The sequence below is a fragment of the Aythya ferina genome (genome assembly GCF_964211825.1).
Source record: "Aythya ferina genome assembly, chromosome: 5".
NCBI lineage: Eukaryota > Metazoa > Chordata > Aves > Anseriformes > Anatidae > Aythya > Aythya ferina.
Window position 1 is genome coordinate 64291080 of NC_140301.1, and position 18275 is coordinate 64309354.

General features: G+C 51.9%; 2 protein-coding genes across 4 annotated transcripts in view; one reads left to right on the forward strand and one right to left on the reverse strand.

Annotated features, from left to right (window-relative positions):
* Positions 1 to 3493, reverse strand: part of TOGARAM1 (TOG array regulator of axonemal microtubules 1) — a 39185-nt gene extending 35692 nt beyond the window's left edge. For 2 of the 3 annotated variants that reach the window (XM_084520974.1, XM_084520973.1), the window contains exon 1: positions 2974 to 3493. In XM_084520974.1, coding sequence (XP_084377100.1) covers positions 2974 to 3429 — 456 coding nt within the window. In that variant the 5' untranslated portion in view covers positions 3430 to 3493. Of the gene's footprint in view, positions 1 to 1008; positions 1173 to 2973 lie in introns of those variants that run through there. The other variant, XM_084520975.1, reaches the window with a different exon arrangement.
* A 201-nt stretch (positions 3494 to 3694) lies between these two features.
* On the forward strand, positions 3695 to 17000 carry KLHL28 (kelch like family member 28). Its single transcript, XM_084520999.1, has 5 exons — positions 3695 to 3904; positions 5464 to 6362; positions 8641 to 9084; positions 12250 to 12458; positions 13056 to 17000. Exons 2-5 carry the CDS (start codon positions 5464 to 5466, stop codon positions 13217 to 13219), a joined length of 1716 nt encoding a protein of 571 aa, XP_084377125.1. The 5' UTR covers positions 3695 to 3904; the 3' UTR covers positions 13220 to 17000.
* The last annotated feature ends 1275 nt before the right edge of the window (positions 17001 to 18275 follow it).

Genomic DNA, 18275 nt, shown 5'->3' on the forward strand with positions numbered 1-18275 from the left:
AGTAAGATATAGGTCTTGATAAAGTTTTGAAAACAGTTCATGTCATCTTAAATTACATCCTTGGCCACCAAGACGGCCCTCCAGATTCTCCAGATTGCACTTTCCCCATTGACAATGGGGCTGCTTAAGTAATTACTGTGTAGGTAACTACAATGAATCCCCACTCTGTTTCTCTCCCTTACACACGATGAAGAACAGCATCTGGTTAACCTCCTCATCAAGCCTCCCTCACAGAACTCTTCTGCAAACAAGGCTGCTCGCTTCCTCCACACAGAGGGGAAGATGCAGCAGCTACCTCAAATGATGCCTGTCCCTTTCACCGGCACATCCCTACAGCCAGAGCTTCCCTGCACAGCTGTCCGGGTACGAGGCAATCCTGGAAGCTGACAATCTGAGCACCACCAGCACTTCTGAGAGGCAGTGGGTGCTGCCTGCACCAGCTAAACACCTGGTGCTGGAGAGAGAGCTGCACGACGGGTGAAGGGATTTACATCCAGGAGCTGCACGATGGTTACGGCAGCCCCCACAGACTGCACTGGTACAGGACTGTACAGAGGCAAAGCCACTCCTTGAGCCACGCTCCACTCACACTTGTCTCAGTATGTCTTGAAAGAGCTTCGCAGGTGGGCAGCTGTTAATCTGCTGCGAAGTTTTTAACATCACAGCTCGCACAAGCCCGTTGAAGGGTAACTGCCAAACCGTAAGCCTGCCAGCACGGCGCTCCTCTAACTGCCTGCTGGGGAAGAAGCAGTTTGCATTTTCGTATGGACTGAACCAAATCTTTCAATTTTTCCACTGAATGAAAATGCAGCTGCGGCACTGCATTACTTTCCAGATCTACAGGCACAACACCCCTGACGTTTTGGCACCAGGTGAACCACCACCTCGAGAGCACGCTGGTAAGGCTACCAGCATTTCGGCAGCACCTTCCTTTATGCCCAAGTCAAAAGTGGCAGCTTCCAAATGCTATCAGACATGACATCAAACGTTATTCTCGTCAGTACTTACCTGCAGGCAAGCACAAAGCTACGTGCAGAGGAGTTACACGTCAGGGTAAAAGGAATTCTGGATAACTGGAGGGTTCTGGGTATTCAGGCGTCTTTCAAGTAAGTGCCAAAGCAGCACTAACGCGTTTCCTCTGGCAGAGGGCAACAGATGAAGTCTTCAAATTCTGACACCTCACAGCTACTGATCTGCTTTCTACCAACTTAAATATGTAAGAAAACAACATAAAATGGAAGTGAGAAGGAAACAGAACAAGTCAGAAAGCAGAGGGAAGAGACAAGAACAAACAGCATCTGTAAGAGGCACAGGATGTCTTCGAAAAAGTCATTAGATGCAAACCCCACCTCATTACAAGGGAATACATACAGCAGATGACAAACACTATTTGCTCCCTGCAGAAGAACTTTTGTGTCCTCCTACTACGCGGCAGCAGTGAAAGCAAAGTGAGAGTCGATAATCTCATGGCTTAGGGCCCCCACACGCCACAGAGGAAAACAGGCTGGGGCCAGCAACCTGCACAGTTCCCCAGCAGTTCCTTGGTTTGAGTTCAGAATGATGCGGTCACCAAAGAAAGGCTCAAACCGATTCAGGTCTAATTCTGCAAAACAAGCTGGCACCATCTCAAGTTCTACATCTGTTCATAAGGATGGACGAGGCGAGACATTCGGCACTGCACACAAGGATGGAAGAATAAAGATGATCCCAACAGGAAGGCGTAAATTTTACGCTGAGGTATTTGCATGATGCTACACAACTGAACAAAGTTTTCCCAGGAGGAAAGAAAAGAAACGCCGGCTCCCTGGCAGCGGGACTGGTTTCCACCCCAGTAGTACGAGGTGGGGTTTAGGTCCATGAAGACCCCACTGCAGCTACAAACATTCACAGGGTCTAAGAAGTGTCCCTGCAGCAGCGTCGAGGCTGTCACCCCACAGACAGCCCACCTCGCTGTCCCTGGCCTGAAGCCTCAAACACGCGGCTACTTCCCCGCTCAAACTCGAGCCCACACCGTTCCTAACGACTTCACGTATGCAGCGAAACTCAAACCAAACATTAATCGCCTTCTCTCCCTCCCTTCCTCCCTCCAGGGGTGAAACATTGGGCAGTCCACCCAGTTCACATGGATAAACACAAGCACGTGTGCCAAAAGATTTAAGAAAAGGTCAGACCTGTTCCCCAGGAGCCTCCTGGCCCTGCGAGCTGCTGCCAGGGGAGGCCTTGCCTTTGGTACCGGTGTACCCCAGGAAATGCACAGACTCCTTCCAGGTTGTCGCAGTGCAATGCTGACAGCTCACATCCCTGCACTGTGAGGCTTCAGGAAAGCCTGCCCTTCACGCAGGAACACCGTTTGTCACTGCTCATGATCTCAGCCATGACAGCAGCAAGTTACTAAGCAACTGAGAATTAAATTCTGAATATGTAAACATGGCAGCGAGGAAATCTACTGAGCCAACTTCCAATTTTCTTTAAAGAGCCTCTTGCTCAGTGACAGAGTTTGAGTAATTCTAGAGTAACTCCTTCGCTGCAGACCAAGTGATGCTGAATTAAACCCATGCAGCTAAAGGAAACAGCACACACCCCAGCTCTTATGTGTGGGGATATTGAAACCAGATGTCACAGAGCAGAGCCATGCCCAACTGGAAGGGAATTAATTTATCAACGGTTCCTTCCAGGTGTGGATGCCAACAGGGTCAGTGTTAGAACCAGAACCTGGGCCAGTCAGAATCACTGTTTCTGTCTCACCGAGGTTTTTCCTAGCCGAATCAGCCTGCGAGCTGCACGCACACCTGGCAGACCATGAGCTGTACCAGAGGTACACTGCCAAACTGCGCCAGCTTCGGTCACAGTCCGGCTACATTAGAAGTTAGCCCTAGCTCAGAGATGCCTGTCAGCCAGCGCACCTTTGAGAGCTGCCAAACCCTCCTGCGGACACCCCTGCGAGCGGAGCTGCCCGGGGCTGTCGGTACGCACCTGCTGCACGCCCTTGGCGGAGGGCATGGTGCCTCCCGAGCCGCTGTCCCACGGCAGCCTGCTCCTCCCTCTGCTGGCGCTCAGCACTCTCCTCGGGCTCCCTCCCCGCTCGGCGGCCGGGCGGGCGGCCCGCAGGCTGTCGGTGTTGCGGTGCCCGCAGCAGCCGTGCGCGCTCCGAGCCCTGCTGCCCGCCAGCAGCCGGCCCGTGTCGGCCCCCGCGCTGTGCCCGGCCGGGGGCAGGGCCAGGGGCAGGGGCCGGGGCCCGGCGGCCCGCAGCAGCCCCAGCAGGAGGCGGCGCCGCTCCCGCCTCAGCGCCCGGCCCAGCGCCGCCGGCTCGGCCGCCGCCAGCAGCCGCTGCAGCTCCTGCAGGGCCCGAGCCCGCCCCTGCCCCTGCCCCTGCCCCTGCCCGTTCCCGGGCCCGGCGCCGTCACCCGCGGGGCCCGGCGGCCGCTGCATGGCGCGGGCGGGCGGCGGCGGCCATGGGGGAGCGGCGGGGAAGGGGGAGGAGGGGGGGGGCGCCCCCGGCAACGCCCCGCCCGCCCGCACGCCGCCGTCGCCAAGGGGCTGCCTGAGGGGCCGCGCATGCGCGGAGCCGACCATGGTGCTGCGGGGGGGGCGAGTGCACACACAGACACACACAGACACATATATACGCAGGAAGCGCTTCTTCGCCCTCACCGCCGCGCGTACGGAGGGGAGGTGGGCCTCAATTCGAAATAACGGACACATTGCTGTGGCAACCGGGACCGGGATCGGGATCAGGAACCGGTCTCCCCCCCGCCGTGCCACGGGTGGTGCCGCCCGGGCGCGGGGCGCTGTGGGAGCTCCCCTCCCCTCCCCTCCGGCCGCGGCTGGCGGCGCGCGGAAGTGACGTAGCGGGGCCGAGCCGCGACGGGGCGCCAGAGGCCGCGGGCACCCGCAGCGCCCGCAGGTAACGGGGGGAGGGGGGGCGGCACCGGGAGGGTCCCGGGAGGGTCCCGGGGGCTCGGCTCAGCCCCGGCGCTGCCCCGGGTCCGTGCGGGGGGGCCGGGGCAGCGCCTGGTGCCGTGGTGCTGCCGCCTCAGTGTGAGGGAGCCGCGAGCTGAGCCTGAGCGCACAGCGCGGCCCCGGCTGCTGGGCGGCTCTGGGCACGGCCTGAGGCGGCATCGGGAAACGCCGGCACCGGGACGGCGCCTCCCGAAATACAGCCCAGGGGTCCCCCTCGGTGTGCGCTTGGTTCCTGCAGTGCAGGGCTGGGGCTGCAGGAGGCCGAGCTCTCTGGGGCCAGGCGCTCCCCTCCCAGAGGAGCCCTCGCTGCTCTGAGCGGTGGCAGCCGGTTCTGCGCCTCCAGGTGAAGCCCTTTGTAAAGGTGCTCAGTGCAAACGAGGTGCCGGTTAAGGAGCTGTAAAAACAATAAACTTCGTAACGGTGAGATAAAGGAGGTGAGATCTGGCTGTGCAGTCAGAGTGAAACCAGCTGCTGCGCTCAGGGGCGGGGTGGTGGCAGGGCTCCCCACCACACAGCAGCTCTGCCCCCCAAGGTGCCGGCACCCCACACCCCCCCGCTGCGGGGCAGTGCGCTGGTAGGAGGCGCTGAGCAGGACCTGAGGCGCTGCTGCAGCTGCTGGGGGTGGCAGCACCGCTGGAGCTGTCCCCAAGCTGCAGTTACCGCGGGTACCGCAGCACTGGCAGTGCTGGGGGTGAACTCATTTCTGGGAGAAGTGCTGGGCTGAGGGTGGCAACGCCTGCCCCTCTCCTGCCCCTACAAGCACCGCATAGCCTGGAGGGGAGGTGGTGGTACCAGGGCACCCACCCTGCCCTCTGCGGGCGCCGCTGGGCAGCTCTTGTCCTGACAGAAGCCACCCGTGGGGGGAGGCAAGGATCCCCCTTCTCTGCGCTCCTCTCCAGAGTGCAGTAACCTCTGTCCCACCCCTCCTGCAGCCCAGGGGCTCAGAGTGAGGCACTGCTAGGGGAAGGGGCAGGGAAGGGGGTGATGAGGAACACAACCCCCCCCCACCTGCCACAGCAGCTGGAAGGGAGGCAGGGCCTGGCTGTGCCATAGCAGCACTGTGTGGGGCTCGAGGAGCACGGCTAGGTTCAGAAGTTGGGTAACTGCCTCAGATAAGCCAATTCTTTATTTGTCTCCGCTTTTCTTGCGGTCTCTGCACAGTTCTCTTGAGTAGCCGATGTAGAACTCTGGCAGGCACTCTGTGCGCCAGGTAGTACACATTTTGTTCCAGATGGGGGAAAAAAGTTTGTGTGTTTTTTAGTAAGAGATGAATATAGAATCCGCCATGAATAAACATGTGATTGCCTTGGATTTAAAGCCTATGAAAAAGCGTAGAGCATAAGGACTTGAGAAGTAAATTGGAGAGCAATATACTAATTTAGATAAAGCATAAAAGGAAAAATATTATTTAAATGTTATGTGCAGCATGTCTAAGTACCATGAGTAATGAAAGTGCTGAAAGCGAAACCCTGAGTAATGCTGTAAAAATCCTGTTTGTCACAGATGGACCAGTCGTCTCCAACCTACATGCTTGCCAACTTAACCCACTTGCATTCTGAGCAGCTTCTGCAAGGCTTGAACCTCCTTCGCCAGCATCACGAGCTGTGTGACATTATCCTTCGAGTCGGCGATGTCAAGATCCATGCCCACAAAGTGGTGCTCGCCAGCATCAGCCCGTATTTCAAGGCCATGTTCACGGGGAACCTCTCCGAGAAGGAGAATTCAGAGGTAGAGTTCCAGTGCATCGACGAGGCAGCCCTGCAGGCCATCGTGGAGTACGCCTACACGGGAACCGTGTTCATCTCCCAGGACACCGTGGAGTCGCTCCTTCCAGCCGCAAACCTCCTCCAAATCAAGCTGGTGGTGAAGGAGTGCTGCGCCTTCCTCGAGAGCCAGCTCGACCCCGGCAACTGCATCGGGATTTCCCGGTTCGCAGAGACCTACGGCTGCCACGACCTCTACCTGGCTGCCAACAAGTACATCTGTCAGAACTTCGAAGAAGTTTGTCAGACTGAAGAATTCCTTGAGCTTTCGCACTCTGAACTGGACGAAATCGTTTCCAATGACTGCTTGAACGTTGTGACGGAGGAGACGGTTTTTTATGCGCTGGAGTCCTGGATCAAGTACGACGTTCAGGAGCGGCAGAAGTACCTGGCGCAGCTGCTGCACTGCGTCCGCCTGCCGCTGCTCAGCGTCAAGTTCCTGACGCGGCTGTACGAAGCCAACCACCTCATCCGCGACGACCACACCTGCAAGCACCTGCTGAACGAGGCCCTCAAGTACCACTTCATGCCCGAGCACCGGCTCTCCCACCAGACCATGCTGATGACGCGGCCCCGCTGTGCTCCCAAAGTCCTCTGTGCCGTGGGAGGGAAGGCCGGGCTCTTTGCCTGCCTGGAGAGGTAAGGAAGGGTAAAGCTGCCGCAGAGCCTGAGCGTTGTGCTGCTCACGCACGTTTGTCATCTCCCTGGTCAGGACTAAGGCGCACTGGAGGGCTGTAGTTTGCAGGGCTGTGGTCACTGCTTGCCTTAGGAGAACTCAAGGAGGTTTTTCTTGAACAAGGACAAGCGATGAATTTAACACGCTTCTTGATTTTGTGAGTAGTCTGCAGAGGTAGGGGCTGTGGTCGGTGCTGACACAGGTAGAAAATCTCACCTTTTTCATTCTGGTGGTTGAGAATTTCATAGTAAGCGTGGCTGTTTTCAGTCTGTATGCTACTTCTAACTCAAAAGCCCTTGGAATTAAAACAGATTCAATCATAAAAAAGCTAAGAAGTAACTCTTAGCAACATTAAGGTCTTGGTCATAATGTAATATGTTTTTAGTCTCTGCTCCTGAGTGAATATCCGTGTTTGTGCTAGCAGAGAAGGTAAGTGCTCATCTTTGCTCTTCATCTGCTTCTCAAAATGAGCATCCTCTTTGGTTCACCGCTTTGTTGCACTGCCGAAGCTGATCACGTGGGCAGAAGGAAGGTAACAGACGAAAACAGCTTTCTTGCTTGGGCTTTCTTGTAGTGTTGTATTCCTGGAACACGTTCAGAAATGGTGAACTGCAAGGGGTCCCGCAGCTGTGCACGTGCTCACACGTACAGTGCTCCGATGCTGAAGGCACAGAACGCTTGCTGCAGTAAGGCAGCCTCCCGGGGCTGGGCTGGGGCCGAATGCTGGGCTGGCACTGTACTTGAGGTGCTCTTCTCTGGGGCGGTTTCGTGCCTGGACATCTGTATGTGCACGCTTAAAAATATGGGGAAGCGTCTCTGGGGTTTTCCTCCTGCGTTCTAATAATTTAGAAACGCTGTCAAAGTTACGTAAAGTTCATTTCTCTGGTCAGTGGGGGTCCATAGCGAGCTGGCCGTTGGGGCTGGGAATTGTTAGGTGTATATTTTTAAGAACTAAGGGGTGGGGGGACTGTTTAATAACGAATTGAGTGAATGAATAAAGTGGGTCCTCTGCTATTCCTCAGCTGTTTCTTGCACAGGTTCTTAAATGGTGGTGTCAATATTACGGACTGATGTGGACTGGCATACTTTGTTGGTCTGATTTTAGCAAAAGTGCTCCTTCCTATTGTTAACCACGTGTTAATGCATACAAAAATTTCTCTTTAATTTATGTATTACTTGTATTGGTCTCTCCGACTGATGCTTCAGCTCATGCTTCAGGTTGCAGTTGTTCTTGCTGTACAGAAAAAAAGTCACAGACTGGCTAAAAATAGTTCCTAATAATTTAGGTCCCTGAGCTTCCCACAGCTAAAATCAGGAGTGGGAAAGTGTAATTCCACTACTCTGATTTTGATTTTCATTTGTAGTTGCAAGAAGGCTGATTTTTTTTTTTTTTGCTCACAGTTGGCCACTGCTTCGTGATAAGGGTACTAAATGCATTCTAAGTAGTTCTGTTCTTTTTTAACGGGGCCACTGCTTTCAAGAGCCAGCCTGGTTTTGTTCGGTCCCTGCTTCTGGGTTCTTAGTCAGTGGTTTTCACTTCTCCAGTGGCTTCATTTTCCTGTGTGTTGTTAAAGATTTTGGTAGATGGGCTAGATTCTGTCTGTGCTAGCCCGGAGCCACTGTATTTTAGAACTGAGTCTAATCATCGGAAAGTGGAAACGGGATTTTGAAAACAGATACTTCTGCATGTGTAAGAAGTGTATTTACAAATCTTAAAAATTTCTAAACGTGTTTGTGATCAGACGTGATTATCCCTCTCTTGTTCTCCTTTTCTGTCTCCCTTCTCTGTGGCTGCTCGGAGTTGCTGGGTGTTTCTTGTTTCCAGTTTACCCCTTATAACCCTTTGGTTTGTATTTTTAGCTTGCCCTCCCCACAGCCTGTCTCCAAAAGCTGCTGAGGCATCAGCGCTCCATTGTCTTCCCTCACGTTGTTCGTGCTGCTGGCTCAGTCAGCTCGTTCTCTACTTTCAAAATTCACCTTCTCAGGTCTTGGACTTGGTGCCGTGGCTACCCACCAGTTGGCTGTGCAGCATTCACTCAGTGAAGCCCTTGGTTTTTGCTCTCTAGAGCAGTGAGCAGCATTCAATTCAGCTTACATTCAGGCTGTTGGAAGAAACGGCAAACTTTGGATGAGAAATACGGAGCACACACTTCAGACTGCCTTCCTTGTTGCTTATTTGCACATAACAGAGCTTCATGGAGTTAAGTTTGCTCATGCAATCTTTCTTCTCTTCTATTTCAGTGTTGAAATGTACTTTCCCCAGAATGACTCCTGGATAGGCCTGGCACCTCTCAGCATTCCCCGCTACGAGTTTGGAATTTGTGTCCTAGACCAGAAGATCTACGTTGTAGGAGGGATCGCCACCCACGTGTGTCAAGGCATCAGCTATCGGAAGCACGAGAACTCGGTGGAGTGCTGGGACCCCGACACGAACACTTGGACGTCCCTGGAGAGGATGTTTGAGAGCCGCAGCACTCTGGGAGTGGTCGTCCTGGCGGGAGAGCTCTATGCCCTCGGGGGCTACGACGGGCAGTCCTACCTGCGGACTGTGGAGAAATACATTCCCAAGGTGAAGGAGTGGCAGCTTGTGGCCCCCATGAACAAGACGCGGAGCTGCTTCGCTGCGGCTGTCCTGGACGGGATGATATACGCCATCGGGGGCTATGGGCCTGCCCACATGAACAGGTACGTGCCTCTCACGTGTAGCCTGGTGCCGTAAGCTGGTAAGCAGCAGCAGCCACTCTTTAAGCACGTGTTCAGCAGCCGGCTAGAACCATCCTGAGAGAAATCAGCGTGAGTCCACAGCGGGCCTCATTAAGCCTCCTGTAGCACCAGCCTGGTAACTCAGCTGGGAAATCTCTGCTGAAGTGTATCCGTGTGCCCCAGCTCAGCGCTGTAGCTACTCAGGAATCCCTGAGAAGGGCGAATGACGAGGCAGGAGGTGTGGGTGCATGCTGCTGGGCAGGCAGAGCCAGCTCCTGACCGTGTGGGTGCCCCAGCTGGGCAGCACAGCACACCCGGGGTGCCGTACTTGTGCCTGCGTGCCCTCGGGGGCAGCTGTGTGACAGAACCGTGCTGCTGCTGCACCAGCGCCTCAGCCTCCATCTGCAGCACCGCAGGATGCGGGCTGTTGCCCCTCATGTCGGAAGCGCTGCGTAGAAACGGGTGGGATTTTCTGCATGCTTGGTGTCCCCGGTATTCACAGGGACGCTTCCTGGTGCCAGCGTGTTCTTTAATCAGCCTGTTCCACGTTGCTTTGTACGGGTAGGCCGGGGTATTCGGTTATGCAAAGTGACAGGTACTGGTACTGGTACTCTTCGTTACAAACGGGAACAGATCGGCCATATGCTCCTCCGGGAAGCAAACGGGCACACTGCGGGCATGGAGAGCTGAACAAAGAGAGAAAATGAAAATCTTGGTGTAAGGCTGGATTATTCAATAGGACAGGATAACAACATTGCACCAATCGTTAATTGCACTCATTCTTCATATTTTATATCCTTTATGTAAACAGTTTGGGAATCAAAGAAGTGCTTCCAAAATGGGAAAGTCTAGCCAAGCAGTTTTCACTTGGAAAATGAAAAGTGTTGTAAATTACTGAAAGGCACAGTGTCAACAGGTTAAATTGTTTGGTACGATTGTGGCAAGAAGCTTGGTATGTCTTGGGTCTGGTTTCTTGTATCACTGACTGGCTGGGGCTCGAGGCAGCTCCAGGTGCCTCTGGCCCAGCCCCAGCAGCCCCCCAGCAGGGTGCCCAGCCCCACGGCCAGGTGGCTGCTGGAGATGTCCCCGAGGAGCCCCCAGCCCCTCCGGGCAGTCTGTGCCAGGGCTCCAGCACCTGGATACAGCTCATATTTTAAATTACAGGCTGTAATAGCAGTTTAAATACTCAGTAGAGAAGGAAACTGGTGGTTTTACCCTGCTGGGCAGCTAAACACCACCACAAGCGCTCTCTCGGTTCCCCACACCCCCTCTCAGAAGAGAGGGAGAAGAAAGTATGCTGGAAAGAGAAAGGCTCATGGGCTGAGATACGGCTAGTTCAATTAAAGGGAAAAGAAGGAAGAGAAGGCAGGGGGAACAAGCAAAGGCTGTGCAGAAGCAGAGAAGAGAAAAACTGATTATTCTCTTCTTCCCATCACCAAGTGATGCTCAGCTACGTGTTGGGAAGCAGGGTACGCGCAGTGGTTGTTCAGGAGGCCAGGCGTTAGTGAGAGCCCCCTGCCCCAGCTCTCTGCTGGGCACCACGCCACAGGGTACGTTTCATCCCTCGGGGCGGTTCAGGTCCCCCTGGCTGTGTCCCCTGCCCAGCCCGGCCCCAGGGACTCGCAGAGCCTTGCTGCCGTGCCAGCACCGCCTGGGGAGAGCTGGGACACCGGGGGCACGTGGGGGCTGCTACGGGGAGGGTGAGCCCCATCCCAGCCACAGCCCGCACAGAATCTGTCTCAAAAACATTTTCTGTTGACTTGGGATTTCTTCACGTGGAAGATGACCTGGAGCAAGCTGCCCCTTAGGCGTGTGCCCTCCTGGTGCTGCACAGAGCTACCGACGTGCTAGCAAGGGTAAACAAAGCAGAGTCAGCAGCAGCAAGGAGCAGGTGTGCCAGGAGTTCCCGGGGGACCTCCGGGGTGTGATGCTCCAAGGAAGGTAATCGAGCCCTTGCTCAGGACAGGGCTTCCCAAAAGATGAATGCCCTGTGTGTACGCAGCAGCCTCCTTCGGGAAATGCAGAACCGAGCAGTGGGTAACGGGAAAGGTCTGGGTCGGGTTGGTGCCTTCAGAGGGGAAGGCTCCTTCCAGCACTAGGGTTCTGCAGTAGCCTTGCTCTGTGCTGCATCTTCTCTCCCTCAGTCAAAAAGGAACTGCCGAGAGCTCCTGCAGAGTTATTAAATTAATGGATATTTCATTAATTGCCTCTTTACATGTAATTTACTGTTTGTTCAATAATTTTGTTTTTATCGACTGTTCAGTGATGCAAGTAATGTGGCGTGCTGCACAGTCTCAAGGCTCACACAAGCTCTAGCATTGATAGAAAGCTGGTTGCTGTGTAACTGAGCACCTTTTCTCCTTCTCTTTAGCACTTCTGACTGTCTGTTCTCCCCTTTTCCACCTCCATTGTCCCACTGAAGCTGCGCCATGGGCAGGGGATGGCTATGGGCAGGGAGCGCTCAGTGGCTGACCCGTACAGCTGCAGCGATGAACAAAGCGATGCCGATAGCTTCCATTTTATCCCAAAGGTCCCTTCTGTCCTTGGTGTTTGAGCAGCAGCCCCTTTACTGCTTTTGCTGAGGGATTTGCTCTCCACGTTTTTTTTTCCTGTTACTTTCCAGGCGTGCCTCAAGGAAGGGTTTGATGTGTTGTGATAGCCAAACGTACGCTTCAGATCTGCGATCTGTTCGGTTTCCATGAGTTTCCTTATACGCGGCAGCAGTCCTCTGCTGAAAGAGCTTTCTGTTCTGAGCCCAGTGTTGAAAAATCTTTCTTTCTTTCAGTTTGTAACCTGAAGGTGCATGGCAGGGGTGTGACAACACGGCAGGAGTGGCTGAGCTGCAGTTGCTGGGTCAGGATGTTGAAGTGATTTTTGGCACCACTTTCTGGGGAGTCTCCAGCTGCACGAGCTCCGTTGTGGAGGCACTCGAGGTGTTACCGCCGGGTTCAGTGTTTTACCTGCTAGCCTCGGGCAGTACAAGGCGACAGAGCTGCAGGTTTTTCCATCAGCTCAAGCACTTTTTCTGTGTGTTACGTTGTTCTGGTCTGTAACAGTACTGGGTGAATCTGACAGATGTACATTTCTCGTGCAGTAAAACTGATGTCACTGGGATCCAAGCCTCACGAGTTGTTTTTGTATCTGCAGCATGGAGCGCTACGACCCAAGTAAGAACTCCTGGGAAACGGTCGCCTCGATGGCTGATAAGAGAATAAACTTTGGTGTTGGCGTCATGCTGGGCTTCATCTTCGTGGTGGGCGGGCACAACGGGGTGTCTCACCTCTCGAGCATCGAGCGATACGATCCGCACCAGAACCAGTGGACGGTGTGCCGGCCCATGAAGGAGCCCAGGACAGGTAGGGGCACGCGGCGCTCAGCGGGTAGCGGGGTGCCCCTGGGGGTGAGCTTCTGGGTGACCTGGGAGAAGCTGCAGGAAGTTAGGGTTGCAGGGACTTGTCTGCAGAGCGTTGTTCTTCATCTTTGGGTTGGGCCAAAGGTCACGCCATCAGTTGTGTGAAAGAATAAGTATTTAGTAGTAAAACATAATGTAAGCATGAAGTCCAGTCTCCTTTTGTTAACGCTGAGCTGTACCAGAAGCATCGTGAAATGTTTCTGTTCTGTCCTCTTTTTTTCCATTGAGTGAATTTCAGCAGTCCCGTGGCTGCTGTTTTATTGTCTCTGCTTCGATGTTGAGACTCAATAGAGCATCTTCTCCGCTGCCTGCCTGAGGAGTACTGCTTTGCCTTCGGGAAAGGCTGCGAGAAGAGTCGGAAGGGAGGTTAACATCTGAGCACAGGGGCTCTTCGTTTTCTTTAGAGACAGCCCAAAGAATTAGAGGCTGGGAGAACTCGGCTGCTGTGCCTTGAGAAGAGGTGGCGGGGGGTTCAGTCAGGAACAAAAATGCCGTTCCCTTATGCACCCAATGGTCACCTTACTCTTTTTTTTTCCATTAGGAGTTGGCGCCGCCGTGATCGACAACTACCTGTACGTAGTGGGAGGTCATTCGGGGTCGTCCTACCTGAACACTGTGCAGAAGTACGACCCCATCTCGGACACCTGGCTGGACTCCGCGGGCATGATGTATTGTCGGTGCAATTTCGGGTTGACTGCACTTTGATGGGAAGCGGGACTTCACATGGACCTGAGGCAAAGGTGGAACTTGATCTGCTTGAAAATAAACCCTGCTGCTGGAGACCGTACGCTGCGTTTTCAGAAGCTGGAAAATGGGAGGAATGTGGTGAAGTTGCGATTGAAACGAGGAATGATTTGTTTTATTCCGGTTTTTGGCCTCTGTTACTCCAGTGACGCGGGCAGAAGGAACTGCAAGCTTACAGCCAGCTGGGTTTAGATAGCATCTTGTTGATGGCAGTGAATTTTAGAGAGTGTACTGTACATGCCTAGGATATGGTTAGAAAACTTACTGTATATCTAACCCTTTCACTTTCTAGAGCTTTTCTCTCTTCCTCCTGCCTACTGAGAAACATGAAGTTTACTGTGCTTGGAGTGAGAGGCGTGTGAGTGTGGTGTGTGACTGGATGTTTGCTGATAGCTGTCTGGTTGTGTCTTCATATTAAGAAAATGCCAATGCTTCATAATTTTTTAATGAACAGTAACTAAAGGGCTGCCTTGTTTCTGTATCTCAAGGTTTATAAATAATAAATGCCATAGTATGTTGCCTGTACACTCTCCTTTGTTACCCATTTACTGATAGGAGGGCAGGGATGATAAATTAGAAACTTCTTAAATTTAGAAGGCAAATTTATATTGCCTATTCCCAAAATGTTGGGATCTGATAAAGAAATCTTCTGTTTTCAAACTTTCCCTTTTTTGTGGATAAATGAGTACTAGATTCAGCAACTTAATCTTGCTGATCTGCTGTGTGTTTTCAATTGTTATGCAAGGAAAAATTGCAGCAGTAATGCATCGGAAAATGTCACAGCAGCATTGACAGCATGATGTAAAGTAACTGCTCAGAAACGGATCTGTCCCATCCTTCTCCAAAGTGCACCTGCACCCGTGTCCATGCTCCGTGTAACTTCCTTTTCTAACAGAATGTATGATTGCTTTCTCAGCGTGTTCAGATATAAAAAATGGTGCTAAATGTAGGACTTAACGGTAAGGCTGTTATTCACCGTAGTGCAGTATGCATAAAGCATGCTCGTTTCGATTCTCCTAGTGTTTTTGTTTATTTGCTTGATCCATTTGTGCCTATGAAATCTGTCAAGAATAACGCAGTGTACTGAACGAGCTCTACATTTGTTATTTTTTTTCAGAAGATCTCTGTGTATTGTTCCTGTTCTCCCAAATGCACAGCTATGGAAGGAACAGTGAGATCCCCCGTCGGGTTCTTCGGCCTTGCCTTTCCCGCAGGTTGCAGTGGGGTGGCACAGGGCACGGTTACTCGCCCTGAGCACGTGTCCATGTGGCGGGGCTGCCCAGGGGGGTTCCTGAGGTTACCCAGAGCCTCCAGAAGTGATAGCTTTGTGATAGCCCTACCCTTTGGGAAAGCGTGGGTGGGTCAATAGGAAGTGATGCTGTGGGTTATTACCATTATTTAAAGGACTGAGTAACGATTAATTTTAGCTAATTTAGCATGTTTTAGTTTGTCTTCTGATTTTAACTAGGAATTATAATTATCTTGAGTTCTTGTTTTGATGTCTTCGTGTGTATGCCAGACCTGGTACTTAAGAAATCGTTTGCCTTGAGTTCCTTTTTTGCCCTTGTTTTAACGTGTTAAATTAATGTTTGTTTCCCCTTGTTTTCCAAGCCCGTATAGTATTATTTTTGAAGGTGCAATAATATTTGAAATAGATGCTTTAAAAGCCATTTCTTTATAAGTATGCTAAGTGGACGTTTTCTGAGTATACCTAATTTATTTTTAAGTTCCTGCGAAGCTAATTGTAGCCGGTCAGATAGCAGTGTTCTTTGTTCTTCCATAAGCTGACGCTCAGACGTTACACAGCCGAGGAGACGAGGGCGTTTCCCCATAGCACATTACTCATGGATAACAGGTGTTTGCACAAATTAGGAAATCCTGCACGTGGTCTTCAAGTTTGGTGGCGTTAAGCAGGACTTCAAAAGCAAATAAAATGAACAGCTTCAGAGTTTTCAATGCAGTTTGCCTGACCCACTGAGGATTCTAGCCGTATAGCAATAATAGCACGATGTAATTATTGCAGTGAATCTCCTCGTAGGACACAAGGAACTGCACTGCCTGTTGCATGTCGGGGGGGTGAGGAGGCAGGGGAGCAGTTTGGGGGTTGGTGGTTGATGGAAATGTTTCTGCCTGCAGAGATTGCCTCTTCCTTTCTGTCAGGTAAATGCACGAGCTGAATGTTTACGTGTGCTGTTTTACTCCTCACTGCCAGTGTCACAGATGCCATTGCTTATCATATTTTCCAATATACACCAAAAGATAAATTAAGTAAGGAAATTCTCTTTCAACATTAAAAGTCAGGCGTAAGCCCTGAAGTGGTGTGAGGCTTCCCACGCTGCTCGGTACGTGCTGTGCCAGTAGAGTCGGACTGCAGCATGATGCCATGAACGAAGATGTCCATGCATCTGCAGCAGTGTTGGTCAGGGAGGTTTCCAGTCAGCAGAAAGTGGTGCAAGATGGAGAAGTTTTTTTGACATCATCAGAACAAAAGCAGCAGGGTGATGTTACTGGCTGTTCGCTGTTTACGTGCCCATCTTTCATTTTGGGAAATCGGATCGCTTCATGACAAAACGGTTTGTTAGGTTTACCCAGGCAGTAGCAATATGAAGTTAGGTCACAGCGATTGGCCCCGAGTTGTGCAATGGGCTTCTGCTAAATTCTAACACAGCAGGCAGAAACAATTTTTGTTCTTAAGCAGCCTTGGGATTAAGCATGGGAAGAATACCCGGTGAAATATACTGCTGTTATTAGGCGAGCTGTTCAGCTAGAAATGGATCGAACAGTGTATGAAAGTAGGGGTAGCATCAGTTCAAGCCATGCCATCTTCCTTTTCTGTTCTGGGTGCTTGTTGTCCTGTTCACTGAAGTGCTTGGTTATGGGAAGATCAGACACAACTTGTTCAAATCTGCATCTCCAGTACAGTACTCTTATTGCAATGTCTGTCTTGCAGTTTAAAAACTAAGGACCTTCAAATAAGATGTCATACAACTACAAATTATCATCCAGTTCTATTTCTTAATCACTCAAAACGATCTGTAAAGCACTTTAAAACAGGCATGAGTTTGTGTGTACACATAGTTCCTGAATTTCTGCTTTTTTAATCCAGACAGCCATCCGAAGCTTCCTGACTGCTTGGCCCAGTAGGCTCCCCTCCCAGGAACGCTGTTCTTTCAGGAAGCCTGGCTGGAATCTTCTGAAGGGGCAACTTTGTCCAAACGCAGTGCAGACGGTTAACGTTTACTGGGAGGCAGCGTGTTACTTTTGTGAAGTCACCATCTGTAAGTCCCCATTCATTGTATGAAACAATGCAAAATGTCCAAGCTTGCCTTAAATTCTTGATATTTAACTGAAACGCAAAGAACTGGATGATAATTCCTATTTTTTTGCCTTACGCGCTGTGCTGTATTTTAAACCCAAGGATAAGTATAATTTTTAGCAGGATTTAATAATTGTACAGGGAATACCAAATCGTACTCGGACTTACCGGAGTGCTTTGGTCGGGAGTACACCCTGATGTACGTAGTCTCGTGTATGTGGAGTGTTTTTATGTGCACACCTTTTTTAGCAGCGATGTTCTGGGTTTGTTACTGTTTACACAGGTGGTATTTGAGTTCTACAGGAAAATGTGTGACTTGCATCCTTGTTCTTCACTGGTGTTGCTATCGTGACAATGCTCTGTAACTGTTGTAACTACTTCATTGAATGTGAAATGATTTAGTAAATAAACCTGGAGAAAAGCTTGCTTTTACACTTTTTGTTGGGGGGATTACGGATGCATTGTAGCTTTTATCCTTTCTAATGTGGTCTCCTTGGGCAGCGAGGACACCTGGGCACGAGGGGCAGCAGCTCCCGAGGGGCTGGCACCCTGCGGGCTGGGCTGGGCTGCTGGGGCCCGGCCCCTGGCTGGCAGAAACTCTGGGAAGAGGATTTTAGGGTGGGCCTTGCTGTTTCCCATCTGTCCCTGCAGCCGGAGGCACAGTGCCCCTGCTGGATCAGTAACACCAGAAGAACACAACCTGCCTGTTCTGCCTCCTTTGGCAGGGGGGTGTGCTCCAGAAAGCTCCTGTGCCAGCCCCAGGACCCAGCGTCAGAGGGACTGTGCAGGGATGTCTGCGTGGGCTCAGGGGGCTGCAGGTCGGTAACTTCGGTGTGCCCTGGACAGCTCCTCGTGTGTGCTGTAGTGGGCATCTCACGGCAGGAGGTGGCTTACGTGGAGTACCACCGAGCACCCCTCTCCGTTAGAAACATAACACGGGGTGGCTGAAGCTAAATCACATCCTGGCTGGCTGTACCTAAATACAGCAGGGGTCTCGGGGCCAGCTCACGGCGGGGCGAAGGTGCACGGCAGCTGGTGACCCAGCGGGGTCAACAAGGGGGGACAAGGAGAGTGGAAAGTCCTGCTCCAGGACTTAGGTCTTCAGAAGAGGTGGAACAGGATTTGACCAGGGTGGAAACAGACAGTGCCTGCTGGTTCTGCCCGGGAAGGAAAAGATGTGGTGCTTTTTCTTTTTTTTTTTTTTTTTTTTTTTCCTCTCCTCACCCAGGCACACAGCAGGCTGTGTTCGAAGGCTGTGCTCATAGAAATTCAAGTCCTGTGCATTCTGAAGTAGAAAAATGATATTGCTCTGCTGAAGGACGGTGATGTTACTTGAGAGTTGGAGTTAAGTGCATGCTTGAGTGCTCTATTTAATTGGAGATGAAATTCAAATACCAATAGCTTTGAGCTGCAAATTTGGATACATATTTGAGTCCTAAAACCTCCAGGCTCCAGAGCAGTTGTTGAGCCCATTATGAACGTCGGGATGCACCAGGTATTTAATTCTGATGTGGACCTGGGTTTGCGGTGCCGACTTCCCCCACACTTGTTGAACAGCACAGAGCAAAAAGCCCCAGTTCTGCACCATTAACATGTACACGAAAATTCCTGGGCATGCAAACTGAACCCACTGGCCTGTGCCTATCGACTGCACTGCAGGAAGCAAGGGGACAGGCAGAGGTCTGGAAGCCTCGTTTAATT